This window comes from Palaemon carinicauda, chromosome 42, assembly GCF_036898095.1.
Source record: "Palaemon carinicauda isolate YSFRI2023 chromosome 42, ASM3689809v2, whole genome shotgun sequence".
In the NCBI taxonomy this organism is placed as follows: Eukaryota; Metazoa; Arthropoda; class Malacostraca; order Decapoda; family Palaemonidae; genus Palaemon; species Palaemon carinicauda.
Genome location: NC_090766.1, coordinates 14,949,300 through 14,967,206, shown reverse-complemented (window position 1 = coordinate 14,967,206; position 17,907 = coordinate 14,949,300). Strand labels below are relative to the sequence as shown.

Below are 17,907 nucleotides of genomic sequence, written 5' to 3'. Positions count from 1 at the left end.
AATATGATTTATTATATTTGGAATAGCTTTTTATCACTTTATTTCCACACAATATTCCTTTTTTTTCAATTATACTCTTTAATTTATACTTATCTATATTTTCCAATCTTCCTCCTTTTAAATAATGTTGATTTATGATATTTGGAATAGGATTTATTATATTAGGATTAGCTTTTTATCACTTTATTTCCTTACAATATTCCATTTTTTTCAATTATACTCCTTTTAATTTGTACTTATCTATATTTTCCAATTTTCCTCCTTTTAAATGATGTTGATTTATGATATTTGGAATATGATTTATTATATTTGGATTAGCTTTTTTTCACTTTATTTCCTCACAATATTCCATTTTTTTTAATTATACACCTCATTTCTATTTATTATTTTTTTTTTGTTTCCAAATTTTACTCCTATCAGAAAATTTAAATTTATTATATTCAAGCAGTAGGGGATTCAGCATTATGAAGCTTCATCTGTGGTGGATAATGTGCAGTACCAGCTGAACTCGGTTGAGTCCCTTGTTAGGCTGGGAGGAACGTAGAGAGTAGAGGTCCCCGTTTTGTTTTTGTTTCTTTGTTGATGTCGGCTACCCCCCCCCCCAAAAAAAAAAATTGGGGGAAGTGCCTTGGTATATGTATGTATGTATAATAGGATTCCATCTTTTTTTTTATTCTTTTCAGAAAGTCACATTTTGGCGCTGATTTTCACCTTCCTCAACTCGATGCAAGGCGTCAGCATCTTCGTGTTGCATATCGTAATGAATCCCAACATCATGAGAGAGGTCAGGAGCGTTTTGAAATGAAGAGGTAAGGGAAACCGCAGTTTTTTTTTTTTTTTTTTTTTTTTTTTTTTTTTAATAGAACATGTGAATATAATTTTTTGGGAACATTTGAAATGAAAAGGTAAGGGCATCCGCAGTTTTTTTTTTTTTTTTTTTCTGTGGGAATATAATTTTTTGGGAGCGTTTTATTTTTTGAGAGGATGGTTAGTATATAAATTTTTAAATGGGGCAATTTTTTTAGCAGATAGTAAGTAGGCTATATAGATTTGAAAATGGTATTTTTTTAGCAGATTCTTCTTCTTCTTCTTCTTCTTCTTCTTCTTCTTCTTCTTAATATTATTATTATTATTATTATTAGCTAAGCTAAAACCCTAGTTGGAAAAGCAAGATGCTATAAGCCCAAGGGCTCCAATAAGGAAAAATAGCTCAGTAAGAAAAGTAAATACGGAAGTAAATGAACGATATAAGAAATAATTAACAATTAATAAGATATTTTAAAAACAGTAACAACATCTAAACAGATATTTCGTATAGAAAGTATAAAAAGACTTACGTCAGCCTGTTCAACATAAAAAACATTTGCTGCAAGTTTGAACTTTTGAAGTTCTACCGATTCACTTACCCGAATAGGAAGATCATTGCACATGGTCACAGCTGGATTAAGTATATGAGGTAAATATATAAATTTCAAAATGAGATTTTATTTAACAGATGGTAATTTTAGAAATTTTAGAATTTTTTTTAGCAAATGGTAATTCTATACATTTTAAAATGAATTTTTTTTAGCAAATGGTAAGTTTATAGATTATAAAATGGGATGTAGCAATGGAATACCATATATTCGTTAATGAATTTCATTTCGATGGATATTCATACATTGTTTCAAATCTAGCTAACTAGCAAGGAAAGTTTATATATTTGAGACAAATCCTTGTTACATATTGTCACGAAAAAGAAAAAAAAAATTATTTCACCTTTAAATCCTGGACATTAGATAAGATGGCTGAAGTGTAACGTCTCTGGTTGGCGAACGACAGACTGAGATACAAGTCCCGCTTAAACTCGTTAGTTTTTTTGGTCACTGCAATCTCACCATCCTTGTGAACTAAAGAAGAGGGTTCGGGGGAGCCTATAGGTCTATCTGCTGAATCATCAGCAGCCATTGCCGGGCCCTCCTTGGTCCTAGCTTGAGTGGAGAGGGGTCTTGGGCGCTGATCATAAGTATATATGGTCAGTCTCTAGGGCAATGTCACTGTCCCTTGCCCCTGTCATTCATGGGCAACTGTAGTTGTAGGACTCTTGCTCAATATCCGATCAGTCTTCAACAAAAAATAAACAGAATAAGAATGACATGAAGGATGGAAATTTAGAACAAGGCTAACATATTGGGTAGAGGAAATTATCTGTCTAATATTTCCAAAAATCTTTACTATATCCAGACAAATCTTTAAAGGTCAATCATGAATGGCAGAGGCAAGGGACAGTGAGAATTCCTCACTCAACTATCTCCAGACAACTCTTTAAGGTCGCTCATGAATGGCAGAGGCAAGGGTCAGTGACAATGCTTTACTCAACTATTTCCAGACAACTCTTTAAGGTCGCTCATGAATGGCATAATCAAGGAACAGTGACAATGCTGTACTCAACTATTTCCAGACAACTCTTTAAGGTCGCTCATGAATGGCAGAGGCAAAGGACAGTGACAATGCTTTACTCAACTATTTCCAGACAACTCTTTAAGGTCGCTCATGAATGGCAGAGGCAAAGGACAGTGACAATGCTTTACTCAACTATTTCCAGACAACTCTTTAAGGTCGCTCATGAATGGCAGAGGCAAGGGACAGTGACAATGCTTTACTCAACTATTTCCAGGCAACTCTTTAAGGTCGCTCATGAATGGCAGAGGCAAGGGACAGTGACAATGCTTTACTCAACTATTTCCAGGCAACTCTTTAAGGTCGCTCATGAATGGCAGAGGCAAGGGTCAGTGACAATGCTTTACTCAACTACTTCCAGGCAACTCTTTAAGGTCGCTCATGAATGGCAGAGGCAAGGGTCAGTGACAATGCTTTACTCAACTACTTCCAGGCAACTCTTTAAGGTCGCTCATGAATGGCAGAGGCAAGGGACAGTGACAATGCTTCACTCAACTACCTCCAGGCAACTCTTTAAGGTCGCTCATGAATGGCAGAGGCAAGGGACAGTGACAATGCTTCACTCAACTACCTCCAGGCAACTCTTTAAGGTCGCTCATGAATGGCAGAGGCAAGGGACAGTGACAATGCTTCACTCAACTACCTCCAGGCAACTCTTTAAGGTCGCTCATGAATGGCAGAGGCAAGGGACAGTGACAATGCTTCACTCAACTACCTCCAGGCAACTCTTTAAGGTCGCTCATGAATGGCAGAGGCAAGGGACAGTGACAATGCTTCACTCAACTACCTCCAGGCAACTCTTTAAGGTCGCTCATGAATGGCAGAGGCAAGGGACAGTGACAATGCTTCACTCAACTACCTCCAGGCAACTCTTTAAGGTCGCTCATGAATGGCAGAGGCAAGGGACAGTGACAATGCTTCACTCAACTACCTCCAGGCAACTCTTTAAGGTCGCTCATGAATGGCAGAGGCAAGGGACAGTGACAATGCTTCACTCAACTACCTCCAGGCAACTCTTTAAGGTCGCTCATGAATGGCAGAGGCAAGGGACAGTGACAATGCTTCACTCAACTACCTCCAGGCAACTCTTTAAGGTCGCTCATGAATGGCAGAGGCAAGGGACAGTGACAATGCTTCACTCAACTACCTCCAGGCAACTCTTTAAGGTCGCTCATGAATGGCAGAGGCAAGGGACAGTGACAATGCTTCACTCAACTACCTCCAGGCAACTCTTTAAGGTCGCTCATGAATGGCAGAGGCAAGGGACAGTGACAATGCTTCACTCAACTACCTCCAGGCAACTCTTTAAGGTCGCTCATGAATGGCAGAGGCAAGGGACAGTGACAATGCTTCACTCAACTACCTCCAGGCAACTCTTTAAGGTCGCTCATGAATGGCAGAGGCAAGGGACAGTGACAATGCTTCACTCAACTACCTCCAGATAACTCTTTAAGGTCGCTCATGAATGGCAGAGGCAAGGGTCAGTGACAATGCTTTACTCAACTATTTCCAGGCAACTCTTTAAGGTCGCTCATGAATGGCAGAGGCAAGGGACAGTGACGATTCTTTACTCAACTATCTCCAGACAACTCTTTAAGGTCGCTCATGAATGGCAGAGGCAAGGGACAGTGACAATGCTTCACTCAACTACCTCCAGGCAACTCTTTAAGGTCGCTCATGAATGGCAGAGGCAAGGGACAGTGACAATGCTTCACTCAACTATTTCCAGGCAACTCTTTAAGGTCGCTCATGAATGGCAGAGGCAAGGGACAGTGACAATGCTTCACTCAACTACCTCCAGATAACTCTTTAAGGTCGCTCATGAATGGCAGAGGCAAGGGACAGTGACAATGCTTCACTCAACTACCTCCAGATAACTCTTTAAGGTCGCTCATGAATGGCAGAGGCAAGGGACAGTGACAATGCTTCACTCAACTACCTCCAGATAACTCTTTAAGGTCGCTCATGAATGGCAGAGGCAAGGGACAGTGACGATTCTTTACTCAACTATTTCCAGGCAACTCTTTAAGGTCGCTCATGAATGGCAGAGGCAAGGGACAGTGACGATTCTTTACTCAACTATCTCCAGACAACTCTTTAAGGTCGCTCATGAATGGCAGAGGCAAGGGACAGTGACAATGCTTCACTCAACTACCTCCAGGCAACTCTTTAAGGTCGCTCATGAATGGCAGAGGCAAGGGTCAGTGACAATGCTTTACTCAACTATTTCCAGGCAACTCTTTAAGGTCGCTCATGAATGGCAGAGGCAAGGGACAGTGACGATTCTTTACTCAACTATCTCCAGACAACTCTTTAAGGTCGCTCATGAATGGCAGAGGCAAGGAACAGTGACAATGCTTCACTCAACTACCTCCAGGCAACTCTTTAAGGTCGCTCATGAATGGCAGAGGCAAGGGACAGTGACAATGCTTCACTCAACTACCTCCAGGCAACTCTTTAAGGTCGCTCATGAATGGCAGAGGCAAGGGACAGTGACAATGCTTCACTCAACTACCTCCAGGCAACTCTTTAAGGTCGCTCATGAATGGCAGAGGCAAGGGACAGTGACAATGCTTCACTCAACTACCTCCAGGCAACTCTTTAAGGTCGCTCATGAATGGCAGAGGCAAGGGACAGTGACAATGCTTCACTCAACTACCTCCAGATAACTCTTTAAGGTCGCTCATGAATGGCAGAGGCAAGGGTCAGTGACAATGCTTTACTCAACTATTTCCAGGCAACTCTTTAAGGTCGCTCATGAATGGCAGAGGCAAGGGACAGTGACGATTCTTTACTCAACTATCTCCAGGCAACTCTTTAAGGTCGCTCATGAATGGCAGAGGCAAGGGACAGTGACAATGCTTTACTCAACTACCTCCAGATAACTCTTTAAGGTCGCTCATGAATGGCAGAGGCAAGGAACAATGACAATGCCTTAGCAGGAAGGAAATGGCTTAGCGACTGACTCTATATTCATATGATCAGCGCCCGAGCCCCCCTTTCCATCCAAGCTAGGACCAGGGAGGGGCCAAGCATTGACTCAGCAGGTAGATTGATATGCTCCCCAAAAATTCCTCATCCTTAACTCACAAGGATGGTTTGATTGCAGACATTATAGGAAAATCTCGAACTTGAGCGGGTCTCGAACCCAAGTCTAGCAGATCGGAAGACAGGGGCTTTTCCAACAGGTTACTGTAACCTTCTTGGCGTATTTGATCTCTCCCGAATAACTTTTGCCACTAATTAACATTCAAAATATCTTTCAGAACATTTCCTCCTCATTTTTATTAGCATTAAACATCCGGTAAGGATATTGGGTACAAATCAAATGTTTCCTTTCATCGACAGGGGAGGATTATTACACTCAAACAAACTGAATGCTAAAACTCTTCATAGTATTAAATTTAAATCTGGCAAGGTTTCATAGAAATTTGATCATTGATATAATGATCCAGCAGGCAGGAAAAACTTTAAAATGATTACATTTAAAGTTGATGAAGTTTCATATAAATTTGATCATTGATATAAATATCCGACAGGTAGAAAAAACTCTTTAGAATTATTGCATTTAAACCTGACAAAGTTTCATAGAAATTTTATCATTGATGTAAATATTCAGCAAGTAGGAAAAAGTCTTTAAAATTATTTCATTTAAAGCTTATGAAGTTTCATAGAAATTTGATCATTGATAAAAATATCCAGTAGGCAGGAAAAAACTCTTCAAATCAATGCATTTAAAACTAGCGAATTTTCATAGAAATTTGATCATTGATAAAAAGATCCATCAGGCAGGAAAAACTCTTCAAAATTATTTTATTTAAAGCTTATGAAGTTTCATAGAAATTTGATCATTGATAAAAATATCCAGCAGGCAGGAAAAACTCTTCAAAATTATTTTATTTAAAGCTTATGAAGTTTCATAGAAATTTGATCATCGATAAAAATATCCAGCAAGCAGGAAAAAACTCTTCAAATCAATGCATTTAAAACTAGCGAACTTTCATAGAAATTTGATCATTGATAAAAAGATCCAGCAGGCAGGAAAAACTTCAAAATTATAGCATTGAAAGCTGACGAAGTTTCAGAGAAATCGGATCATTAATATAAAGATCCAGCAGGCAGAAAAAACTCTTCAAATCAATGCATTTAAAGCTGGTGATGTTTTATAGAATTTTGATAATTGAAATAAAGATCAAGCAGGAAGGAAAAACTCTTCAATTCGATGCATTTAAATCTGGTGAGGTTTCATAGAAATTTGATCATTGAAATAAAGATCAAGCAGGAAGGAAAACTCTTCAAAATTGTTACATTGAAAGCTGACGAAGTTTCATAGAAATTTGATCATTAATATAAAGATCCATGAGGTAGGAAAAACTTCAAAATAATTGCATTGAAAGCTGACGAAGTTTCAGAGAAATTTGATAATTGATATAAAGATCCAGCAGGCAGGAAAAACTCTTCAAACAATGAATTTAAAGCTGGTGAGGTTTCATAGAAATTTGATCATTGATATAAAGATCCAGGAGGCAGGAAAAACTCTTCAAACAATGAATTTAATGCTGGTGAGGTTTCATAGAAATTTGATCATTGATATAAAGATCCAGCAGGCAGGAAAAACTCTTCAAACAATGAATTTAAAGCTGGTGAGGTTTCATAGAAATTTGATCATTGATATAAAGATCCAGGAGGCAGGAAAAACAATTCAAACAATGAATTTAAAGCTGGTGAGGTTTCATAGAAATTTGATCATTGATATAAAGATCCAGGAGGCAGGAAAAACTCTTCAAACAATGAATTTAAAGCTGGTGAGGTTTCATAGAAATTTGATCATTGATATAAAGATCCAGCAGGCAGGAAAAACTCTTCAAACAATGAATTTAAAGCTGGTGAGGTTTCATAGAAATTTGATCATTGATATAAAGATCCAGGAGGCAGGAAAAACTCTTCAAACAATGAATTTAAAGCTGGTGAGGTTTCATAGAAATTTGATCATTGATATAAAGATCCAGGAGGCAGGAAAAACTCTTCAAACAATGAATTTAAAGCTGGTGAGGTTTCATAGAAATTTGATCATTGATATAAAGATCCAGGAGGCAGGAAAAACTCTTCAAACAATGAATTTAAAGCTGGTGAGGTTTCATAGAAATTTGATCATTGATATAAAGATCCAGGAGGCAGGAAAAACTCTTCAAACAATGAATTTAAAGCTGGTGAGGTTTCATAGAAATTTGATCATTGATATAAAGATCCAGGAGGCAGGAAAAACTCTTCAAACAATGAATTTAAAGCTGGTGAGGTTTCATAGAAATTTGATCATTGATATAAAGATCCAGCAGGCAGGAAAAACTCTTCAAACAATGAATTTAAAGCTGGTGAGGTTTCATAGAAATTTGATCATTGATATAAAGATCCAGGAGGCAGGAAAAACTCTTCAAACAATGAATTTAAAGCTGGTGAGGTTTCATAGAAATTTGATCATTGATATAAAGATCCAGCAGGCAGGAAAAACTCTTCAAACAATGAATTTAAAGCTGGTGAGGTTTCATAGAAATTTGATCATTGATATAAAGATCCAGCAGGCAGGAAAAACTCTTCAAACAATGAATTTAAAGCTGGTGAGGTTTCATAGAAATTTGATCATTGATATAAAGATCCAGGAGGCAGGAAAAACTCTTCAAACAATGAATTTAAAGCTGGTGAGGTTTCATAGAAATTTGATCATTGATATAAAGATCAAGCAGTCAGGAAAACTTCAAAATAATTGCATTGAAAGCTGACGAAGTTTCAGAGAAATTTGATCACTGATATAAAGATACAGCAGGTAGGAAAAACTCTTCAAAATTATTGCATTGAAAACTGATGAAGTTTCAGAGAAATTTTATCACTGATATAAAGATACAGCAGGTAGGAAAAACTCTTCAAAATTATTGCATTGAAAACTGATGAAGTTTCAGAGAAATTTTATCACTGATATAAAGATACAGCAGGTAGGAAAAACTCTTCAAAATTATTTCATTTAAAGCTTATGAAGTTTTATAGAAATTTGATCATTGATATAAAGATCCAGCAGGCAGGAAAAACTCTTTAAAATTATTTCATTTAAAGCTTATGAAGTTTCATAGAAATTTGATCATTGATATAAAGATTCAGCAGGCAGGAAAAACTCTTTAAAATTATTTCATTTAAAGCTTATGAAGTTTCATAGAAATTTGATCATTGATATAAAGATTCAGCAGGCAGGAAAAACTCTTTAAAATTATTTCATTTAAAGCTTATGAAGTTTCATAGAAATTTGATCATTGATATAAAGATTCAGCAGGCAGGAAAAACTCTTTAAAATTATTTCATTTAAAGCTTATGAAGTTTCATAGAAATTTGATCATTGATATAAAGATTCAGCAGGCAGGAAAAACTCTTTAAAATTATTTCATTTAAAGCTTATGAAGTTTCATAGAAATTTGATCATTGATATAAAGATCCAGCAGGCAGGAAAAACTCTTCAAACAATGAATTTAAAGCTGGTGAGGTTTCATAGAAATTTGATCATTGATATAAAGATCCAGGAGGCAGGAAAAACTCTTCAAACAATGAATTTAAAGCTGGTGAGGTTTCATAGAAATTTGATCATTGATATAAAGATCAAGCAGTCAGGAAAACTTCAAAATAATTGCATTGAAAGCTGACGAAGTTTCAGAGAAATTTGATCACTGATATAAAGATACAGCAGGTAGGAAAAACTCTTCAAAATTATTGCATTGAAAACTGATGAAGTTTCAGAGAAATTTTATCACTGATATAAAGATACAGCAGGTAGGAAAAACTCTTCAAAATTATTGCATTGAAAACTGATGAAGTTTCAGAGAAATTTTATCACTGATATAAAGATACAGCAGGTAGGAAAAACTCTTCAAAATTATTTCATTTAAAGCTTATGAAGTTTTATAGAAATTTGATCATTGATATAAAGATCCAGCAGGCAGGAAAAACTCTTTAAAATTATTTCATTTAAAGCTTATGAAGTTTCATAGAAATTTGATCATTGATATAAAGATTCAGCAGGCAGGAAAAACTCTTTAAAATTATTTCATTTAAAGCTTATGAAGTTTCATAGAAATTTGATCATTGATATAAAGATTCAGCAGGCAGGAAAAACTCTTTAAAATTATTTCATTTAAAGCTTATGAAGTTTCATAGAAATTTGATCATTGATATAAAGATCCAGCAGACTGGAAAAACTCTTCAAAGTTGTTACATTTAAAGCTGACGAATTTTCATGGATATTTGATCACTGATATTAAGATACAGCAGGCAGGAAAAACTTCAAAATTATTGCATTGAAAGCTGGCTGTTTCATAGAAATTTGATCATTGAAATAAAGATCCAGCATGCAGGAAAAACTCTCCAAAATTATTGCATTTAAACCTGACGAAGTTTCATAGAAATTTGATCATTAATATCAAGATCCAGCAGAGAGGAAAAACTTCAAAATTATTTAATTGAAAGATGAAGTTTCAGAGAAATTTGGTCATTGATATAAAGATCCAGCATGCAGGAAAAACTCTCCAAAATTATTGCATTTAAACCTGTCGAAGTTTCATGGAAATTTGATCATTGATATAAAGATCCAGTAGGCAGGAAAAACTCTTCAAAATTGTTACATTTAAAGCTGACGAAGTTTCATAGAGATTTGATCATTGAAATAAAGATCAATCAGGAAGGAAAAACTCTTCAAAATTGTTACATTCAAAGCTTATGAAGTTTCATAGAAATTTGATCATTGATATAAAGATCCAGCAGGCAGGGAAAGAAAACTAAAAGTTCCCAAGAAACCATCAGGTATTATTTTGCCGGACCACAGTCAAATTAAACACTAAGATTGATAGTCAAACACGAGTCGTAAACTCGAATGATAAGGTTCCGTGCTAACACAGGTTTTAGCTTTGTATACAGCATCCATGATAAAATTGTTTCGCAAAAGCCAAGGAAATGTGCGCATAAAACTGTTATTTGAATGTCGAAACCATGTCTTATGAACATGTTGAAGGCGTTCATAATGACTGTAATAATTAAATGAGATGGATACCATATTATGATATGCTTATGTAAATCTCATATATATATATATATATATATATATATATATATATATATATATATATATATATATATATATATATATATAATTTATTTTTCTATCTTTTCCCATATATATATATATATATATATATATATATATATATATATATATATATATATATATTATATAGAATGATATATACACCCATATACTGTATAAGTAAATGACCATTTGGAGGACATGGAAAATTTGGGTTGTTGGAGTCGTTTGTTAGCGCTGTTATTTTTGTTATTCTTGAATTTTATGTGATACTTCACTGCAATTGAAAAGATTTTAAGAAAAAAATCGAAGAGTGCAAATGTTTTTATTATTATTATATTTGCATATCAAGTACAGTTTGATATCATCCGTAAATAGTTTTCTTGTTGTTGTGATTGTTATTATTGTTATTTTGTATTAATTTTTTCTAATCTACATTTTCTTCAGCAGGTTCAGGGCCAATAAGAAACCAAGTGAAAGAGAACATCGCCAGTGGAAAAAAAAAAGAAAAAGTTAGAAATACGACGCTTCTGGTTGAGACTATGCAAGATAGATCGCTCTTGTTAAAAAGGCGCTTTCTGGATTTTTTTTTTTTTCATTTGGTTAATGTCAAATGTTCGAAAAGTGAAGGATTTATATCCTATAAGACTTCGATGGTTATTGCCATCCGACTTCACTTGAAATGTGCCATTACGGAATTAGTCTCATGATGTTTGATTCCACTTCGAAAAATATTTATTTAAAATGGTTCTTTTTTAATGCTAAGGATACGATTATATATTGTTATATGACAAACATTTATTGTGACAAAATGACTTAAGACACCACAAACTATTTGCATAAAAAATGTTTCCCTTTAAATAAAGTGTTTGTGTATTAACGGTGACAAAAGATAATCTCCATGACTGAGTCTAGTCCGAGGTTGTTTTGGCTTGATAGCGAGGATTGGCTTGGCTGCACAGATCTTGACCCATTCTTTTCTCTAAGCTAAGAATTGTCATTGTTCGTTGACATATCAATTTACCTTCGGAAACCACGTCTAAAACTTCATGACAGTTGGAGAAAACAAGAAATCACATAAAGTCTACGAAAAAGCAATGTTTTCAAGAAGTCTTCCATATTGCAAAGCAGTACGTGACTACGTGATTTCATTCAGAGGTACCAAGTCTCCTCCAAAGTTACTTTTCAATTCCATGTTTCTTTTCTCTGTCCTTTGAAAATGGATAACATGGTCTATGGAATGTATTATATAAATCTTGGTGGATAACATCTCCCTTTCGCCTTGTTAAGTCTACGGTTATCACATTCAACGCCATTTTAATATTCTGATGAGATAATTAGCTGCTTTATGTTCGTATCTGCTACATATACCTGCCATGTCTCAACACATGAGACATTCACACGTAGACGTTGTTTGGTGAGAGAGGACGCCTTTTGATAGGAAGCATTTGAGAAGGCGCATCTGGCAACCGACCCCTAAGTTTAGGGGTCGGTGGATACGAAGACACAGAAGCTGCTTATATGCTATTCTGCAATATCTCTGTTGACATGTGTTGGTGACATGAAGACATATAGCATAAGAAGATGCCCCGTGATGACCACGTTTGTTGTGACGCCCTTGCGCTAAAAAAAAAAAAAAAAGATAATCTGAGAGGAACAAGCATATGAAAGTTATTAGTCAGTGATGACTGTGTTGCCAATAGATTGACGAAAATGGGAACGCGATTGTTGATAATGTGAAAGTGGGCTTTGGAAAGCCTTAATCGATTGTTAATAATGGAAAACTAAGTTCAGAAAAGGCTGAAATGAGTGCTGATATTGGTGAGTAGCTATAGTTTTGAATAGGCTGAACTGATATTATTGATAGGCCTAACTGTAAACTGATTTATATGTTGTTGAATGTAACTGATATTGGTGAATAGGAAATAGTTTTGAATAGGCTGAATTGATTATTGATAACTGGAAACTGATTGTTTTGTTGGCTGTATCCTTATTTTTGTCAATGGTGAATTGTGAAATAGACCGTTGGAGTGCAAGAGAAGAATTATATTGAAAATTTCTACGAGAAAGTAAAGGTTATTGATTATTAAAACATAGTGAAGTCAGATATGAAATTGGTGAAATGGCTGTTGAAAATATTAGTTATATATATATATATATATATATATATATATATATATATATATATATATATATATATATATTATAGAATGAATCTATGACTGTACAGTGAACAGACTGGATTGTGAAAGACCGGGCATTAAGGCAGTGAGAATTCCTTATGCTTTTTAACTGTAGGATCAACGAAATTTTTCGTAGATGTTCCTAAATCCGAATTATAGATCTTTCACTCTTCTGATGCAGAAATTATTGTGGATACGTTAGTATATCTCAGCTCTGACAGCTCCTATTTATTCGTCATTCTGTATTACTGTAAATATGATGTTTGTCAATAAAGGAAGAGTTTCGCCATTTCATTTTGTTGTTTCAATTGTGAATTAAACAAGAAAGTTTTGAGACAGTCACCAATTAAGAAAAATTAAGCAAATTATTATTATTATCATTATTATTATTATTATTATTATTACCATCCAAGCTACAACCCTAGTTGGAAAAGCAAGATGCTATAAGCCCAGGGGCTCCAACAGGGAAAAATAGCCCAGTGAGGAAAGGAAATAAGGAAATAAATAAATGAAGATGATGATGATGATGATTATTATTATTATTATTATTATTATTATTATTATTATTATTATTATTATTATTAACTAACCCATAACCTTAGTTGGAAGAGCAGGATGTTACAAAACCCAAGGCTCCAACAGGTATAGTAGCCCAGTGAGGTAAGGAAATAAAATAAAATATGCTACATACGAGAAGTAATTAATAGAAAACATAAGATATTTCAAGACCAGTAACAAAGTTAAAATAGCTCTGTTATATGTAAACTATGAAGAGATTCTTATGTCCCGCTGTTCAGCAAAAGCGTTTGCAGCAAATTTGAACTTTCTAAAGTTCCACCCGTCAGATGAAACCAAAATGTCTTATTATTATTATTATTATTATTATTATTATTATTATTATTATTATTATTATTATTATTATTATTATTATTATTATTATTATTAGCTAAGCTACAACCCAAGTTGAAAAACAAAAATGCTATAAACCCAAGGGCTTGAACAGGGACAAAAGCTCAGAGGAAAGGAAATAATGAAGCCGATAGAATAGTGTGCCTGAGTGTACCCTCAAGCAAGAGAACTCTTACCCAAGACTCTGGAAGACCATGTTACAGAAGGTATGGAACTTCACGAGACTAGAGACCAATGGTTCCATTTTGGAGTGTCCTTCTCCAAGTGGAGCTGCTTACCATAGTTAAAGAGTCGTCTCTTATCAAAAATAAATTAACATCAGTGGTCTAGAAAAAAAAATCATCATCATCATCTCAAGTTGGAGTTAACTACTGCACTGTAGTTGTTCAGTGGTATGAGTCCCCAGGGCCCTTATTCATTAGAGAACATGGTGGTACCATTACCCTCAAAGGGATCAGGCAACAAATTTTATATTTCATTAAACAGGCTAATCCTGATTCATTCCCCCATGTCCATGATATATGAGAGTTTAGCCACTGAACAACTACAGTGCAGTAGTTAACTCCAACTTGAGATGATGATGATTTTTTTTTTTTTTTAGTGTTGTCAGGCCACTGATGGAAATTTATTTTTGAAAATTTCCCCATAAACTTTGTCCCATCAAGGAACGTTTCTGTGTGAATTTGTATATTTATACACAAGAATTAAAATGCATATCCAACTGTTAAGGGCAGCTACACTAATCCATGTGGATCTGAATTTAGTACAAATCTGAGTAAGAAAATGTCCCTTGTGTATATTATAATGCTGAAAGATTGTGGTAATTTACTTGCAGTACATTCAATAATAGTTTAATTATTCAGTTAAAATGTGCAAATAACTAAAATCATAATTGAATTTGAATGATAGTTTCTCATACAGGGAAATCATTGTTGACTGGCTATTGCAGCGCGTCTACAAAATTGTAATCATAATAATTAACTTTAAAGGCTGTTTTCCTGAACCTGTTTTACGGGTGCCAACGTAAGAGCCCATGCCTTACTTATGGTAAGGCAATCTAAAACGAACGAACGAACAAAAATACACTGATCTACAAGATTTTGGTCGCATACGCCACAGTATTGACTCTGGCATACGCTACATTCCCAAGTGTTTATAGTTTCACAGGGTATGCCTCGTTATTTCTAATTACAGTATTTGCTTAAAAATGTATTGTTTTTTTTTTTTAGTGTAGGTAGTTATTCAAAAGAAGCACAGAAATAATTCAAATCCAAGAAAAGTGCTAAACAACATGTATTTATTTTTTATCCTTTCGATAAAACGTCTCTTGTCTTCCATGAGCAATTTACAAATCTCGGAAATGCCTAAAATTTTCTATTACAATAGTTAGATTATGTTAATACTGTATTTGCTTTCTTACAGTTCCGAGTCACACTTGTTTTCGTCTTTGATATGCTTATTCCACTAGTAACGGTCAGAATGAATGAAAATCTGGTTTGTTTAACGATTAATGTATAACAGATTATATTTAAATTGTCCAGCATTGGACTAGACAGCCATGTTTGTTTACCTTTCGACAACCAAAGAAATTAATTTAAGTCAATTGCATATCATGAAAGGGAGCTCAAGTAATTAAGATCAAGTTAGTCTCATAAATTTTAAGGTCTAGATGTTGTTTAATTATGTAAAAATGGACAATTATAAAAAAGAACTGAAAAATATAAGCAAAAACGTTTAATTCATTAGCTGAGGTTAGTAACAGGTAGTATATTCGATGTTACTCGCACGGTATTACTATTAATCCCCGCATACGTATTGCTTTACTATCAACCCCCGCATACATATCTGTCTGGATGTATAGTTGACTTTCACATGGAAAGGATAAAGAAATATACATTTCTTAAAGTAAAAAATTTTCCTGATATTCTACGTAGTTCTGTAATATAATACTTGACTACTTCAAAATTTTAGTGTTGCCAGATGGGTTAGTATAAAAATCCCCAAAACAACCTAGAAATCCCCATTTCCACAAAACATATTCTCTTGTCTTGATCATGCAGGCTTTACTAAAATAGGAATTACTTGATATACTTCATATAAGCGTAAGCAAACTAATTGCAACAATATAAAGGTTTACTCGTCTTTGTTTCTTCATAGAAATTTCTACAGAATATCCCCATCAGACACCCAAAATCCCCAAATCTAGGAATAAATCTCCATATCTGGCAACACTACTACAAATAACAAACTGGAAGTTAGCGAGTCGCCGATAGATGGCAGTCGACTCTCGGTGTGTGTTTTTAGTAAACGTACCAATTTTAAGTGATATTAATTGGACGTGTTTGGTGACGTAAGTTTTATTTCGTGAGCAACTTATTATTATTCCTTGTGTCATGGCGTAATTGTAAAGAGTAAAAAGCTTTATTTAATGTAATCATGCCTTGAAACCTAAGAAAATCCTTCAATAAAGAACTCATCTTAAGGAATGTATCATATGACCCAGGCATCTTGGCGACTAATCCGTTTTAGGCCTATATCTAGTATCCTCATCTACATCTAGTGATATCAAAAGAATATTTTGAAAACCAGTTAGTGGCAAAGTTTATTTCATGGAGAAGCGAAGTAGGCTATTATACATGTATTTGTTCCAGACTCTGCGATCTGATTAGGCCTACTCTGGAATGTTGATTATATGAGCAAAGTGTCTTTAAGAGATTTTTTTTTTTATTTTTTGTTGTGGTATCAAAAGCTAATCTCTTATAGAGGCATATGTGGTGTAAGAAAAAGTGAATAATGTGATTAATGAAGCAGTGCAGTGGAATTCTCAAGAAAATTTATTTGCATTATCAAAAACTGGAGAGACGGCAAGAGGATCACAATGCCTTGAACAATGTTTCTTTTGATGGTGAGTATTATACTTACATTTACCAAGTTTATATAAGTGTGTGTGTGTGTATGCATGTATATATTATATGTGTGCAGTATATGATATATATTATATGGAGCATTTATAATTAGTTAAAACAGACCGGGTGTAAAATTTCAAAAGTTAATACATGAAAACCATATTTCAGAAAACCACATTTCAGAAGGGAAACAAACAAAACAATAACCTAACCTATTTTAAGAGTCTTATCTACTTACTCCCTAACCTGAGGTTCCCCTCCTAACCCAACCTAGGAGCCGTATCCTTCCTTACTTACTTGCCCCTTAACTGAAGGTTCCCATTAAAATTATAGAATGGTACAATTATGGATTGTAGAAAATTGGACTATTTTTTATATATATTTTGTTTTGTTTTGAACGTTTTTGGTAATGATTCCTGGCGGAAATCCACAGTTTTGGAGTTATGGTGGGTCGACTACCATAACTGAAAAGCTATGGCTTTGCGCTAGGTATAGTCATCAATTACGGTTGAAACATCTTAGAATATAGTGTACTTATCTAATTGTGTTGATATTTAAATTAACTTTTAAACTTTTTTGTTTCTGCCAGTCATCCTAATAAAAAAAACAATCGGTTATATACTGTAATCAACACAGAGTAGCAGTAGTGAAACATTGTCATAAAACTGGAGCTTTTGTTTGCCAGGACTCCAGATGCATAGAAAACTGGGTTTTCCATCCCATTTTCTACGGAGTTGTTCGTAGCAGTGTTCGTCGTACTACAAATACTTCCTTACTTAATTGACCTAATGATTTATTGGTTTCTGCTCTGCTGTATGCTTGCTTCACTCTTGATCAGTGGTGGCTCGTGTATGCAGCACGTCCTATTATCACTTGACATTATCGATAATATTCAATATGATTTTTTTTTCTGTAATTATTTCTTTATGCAGTACTTGTTTAATATATACAGTAATCATTAAGTTTAATGTCGATAGTCATCCTTTAGCTTATGAAATAAATAGAAGAATCCTTGTATGGAACTGTGCACTTCACAGTTCCAGCTTTGTGGTGTATTCTGTAGCTGTTATGTGCATGTGCACTTAGGAAGTTGCACGCGAAGATGAGGGAGGGAGAAAGCACTGTCACTCCCACAGTGCGGCATAATCTTGGCGTGTTGGTGGAAAAGTTTTTTTTTGTTTTTTTTTTACTCAACGTGTGTTTTGCTAGAAAACTGTGTACCATATTCTTGAATGTGACACAGTGAAGATTTAGATTATTATCCTACCTCCAGCTATTCTATCTGAATTTTTTGTTTCTTAATTTATCATTTTTTTTGGTTCTCTAGACAATTCCAGTGACTACATCAGAGGCA

The 17,907-nt window shown here is 34.7% G+C and overlaps 2 protein-coding genes across 7 annotated transcripts in view; both read left to right on the top strand.

Moving 5' to 3' along the window:
- Window positions 1–11,067, top strand: part of LOC137633204 (adhesion G protein-coupled receptor L4-like) — an 83,627-nt gene extending 72,560 nt beyond the window's left edge. For 4 of the 5 annotated variants that reach the window (XM_068365369.1, XM_068365365.1, XM_068365368.1 and 1 more), the window contains 2 exons: window positions 684–809; window positions 11,006–11,067. In XM_068365369.1, the coding sequence (XP_068221470.1) occupies window positions 684–805 (122 nt within the window). In that variant the 3' untranslated portion in view covers window positions 806–809; window positions 11,006–11,067. Of the gene's footprint in view, window positions 1–683; window positions 810–11,002 lie in introns of all 5 variants that reach the window. The other variant, XM_068365366.1, reaches the window with a different exon arrangement.
- Window positions 11,068–15,928: 4,861 nt separating this feature from the next.
- LOC137632790 (palmitoyltransferase ZDHHC3) overlaps window positions 15,929–17,907 on the top strand; it is a 194,919-nt gene continuing 192,940 nt past the window's right edge. The window contains exon 1 of one of the 2 annotated variants that reach the window (XM_068364878.1): window positions 15,929–16,552. In XM_068364878.1, coding sequence (XP_068220979.1) covers window positions 16,450–16,552 — 103 coding nt within the window. In that variant the 5' untranslated portion in view covers window positions 15,929–16,449. The remainder of the gene's footprint in view (window positions 16,553–17,907) is intronic. The other variant, XM_068364877.1, reaches the window with a different exon arrangement.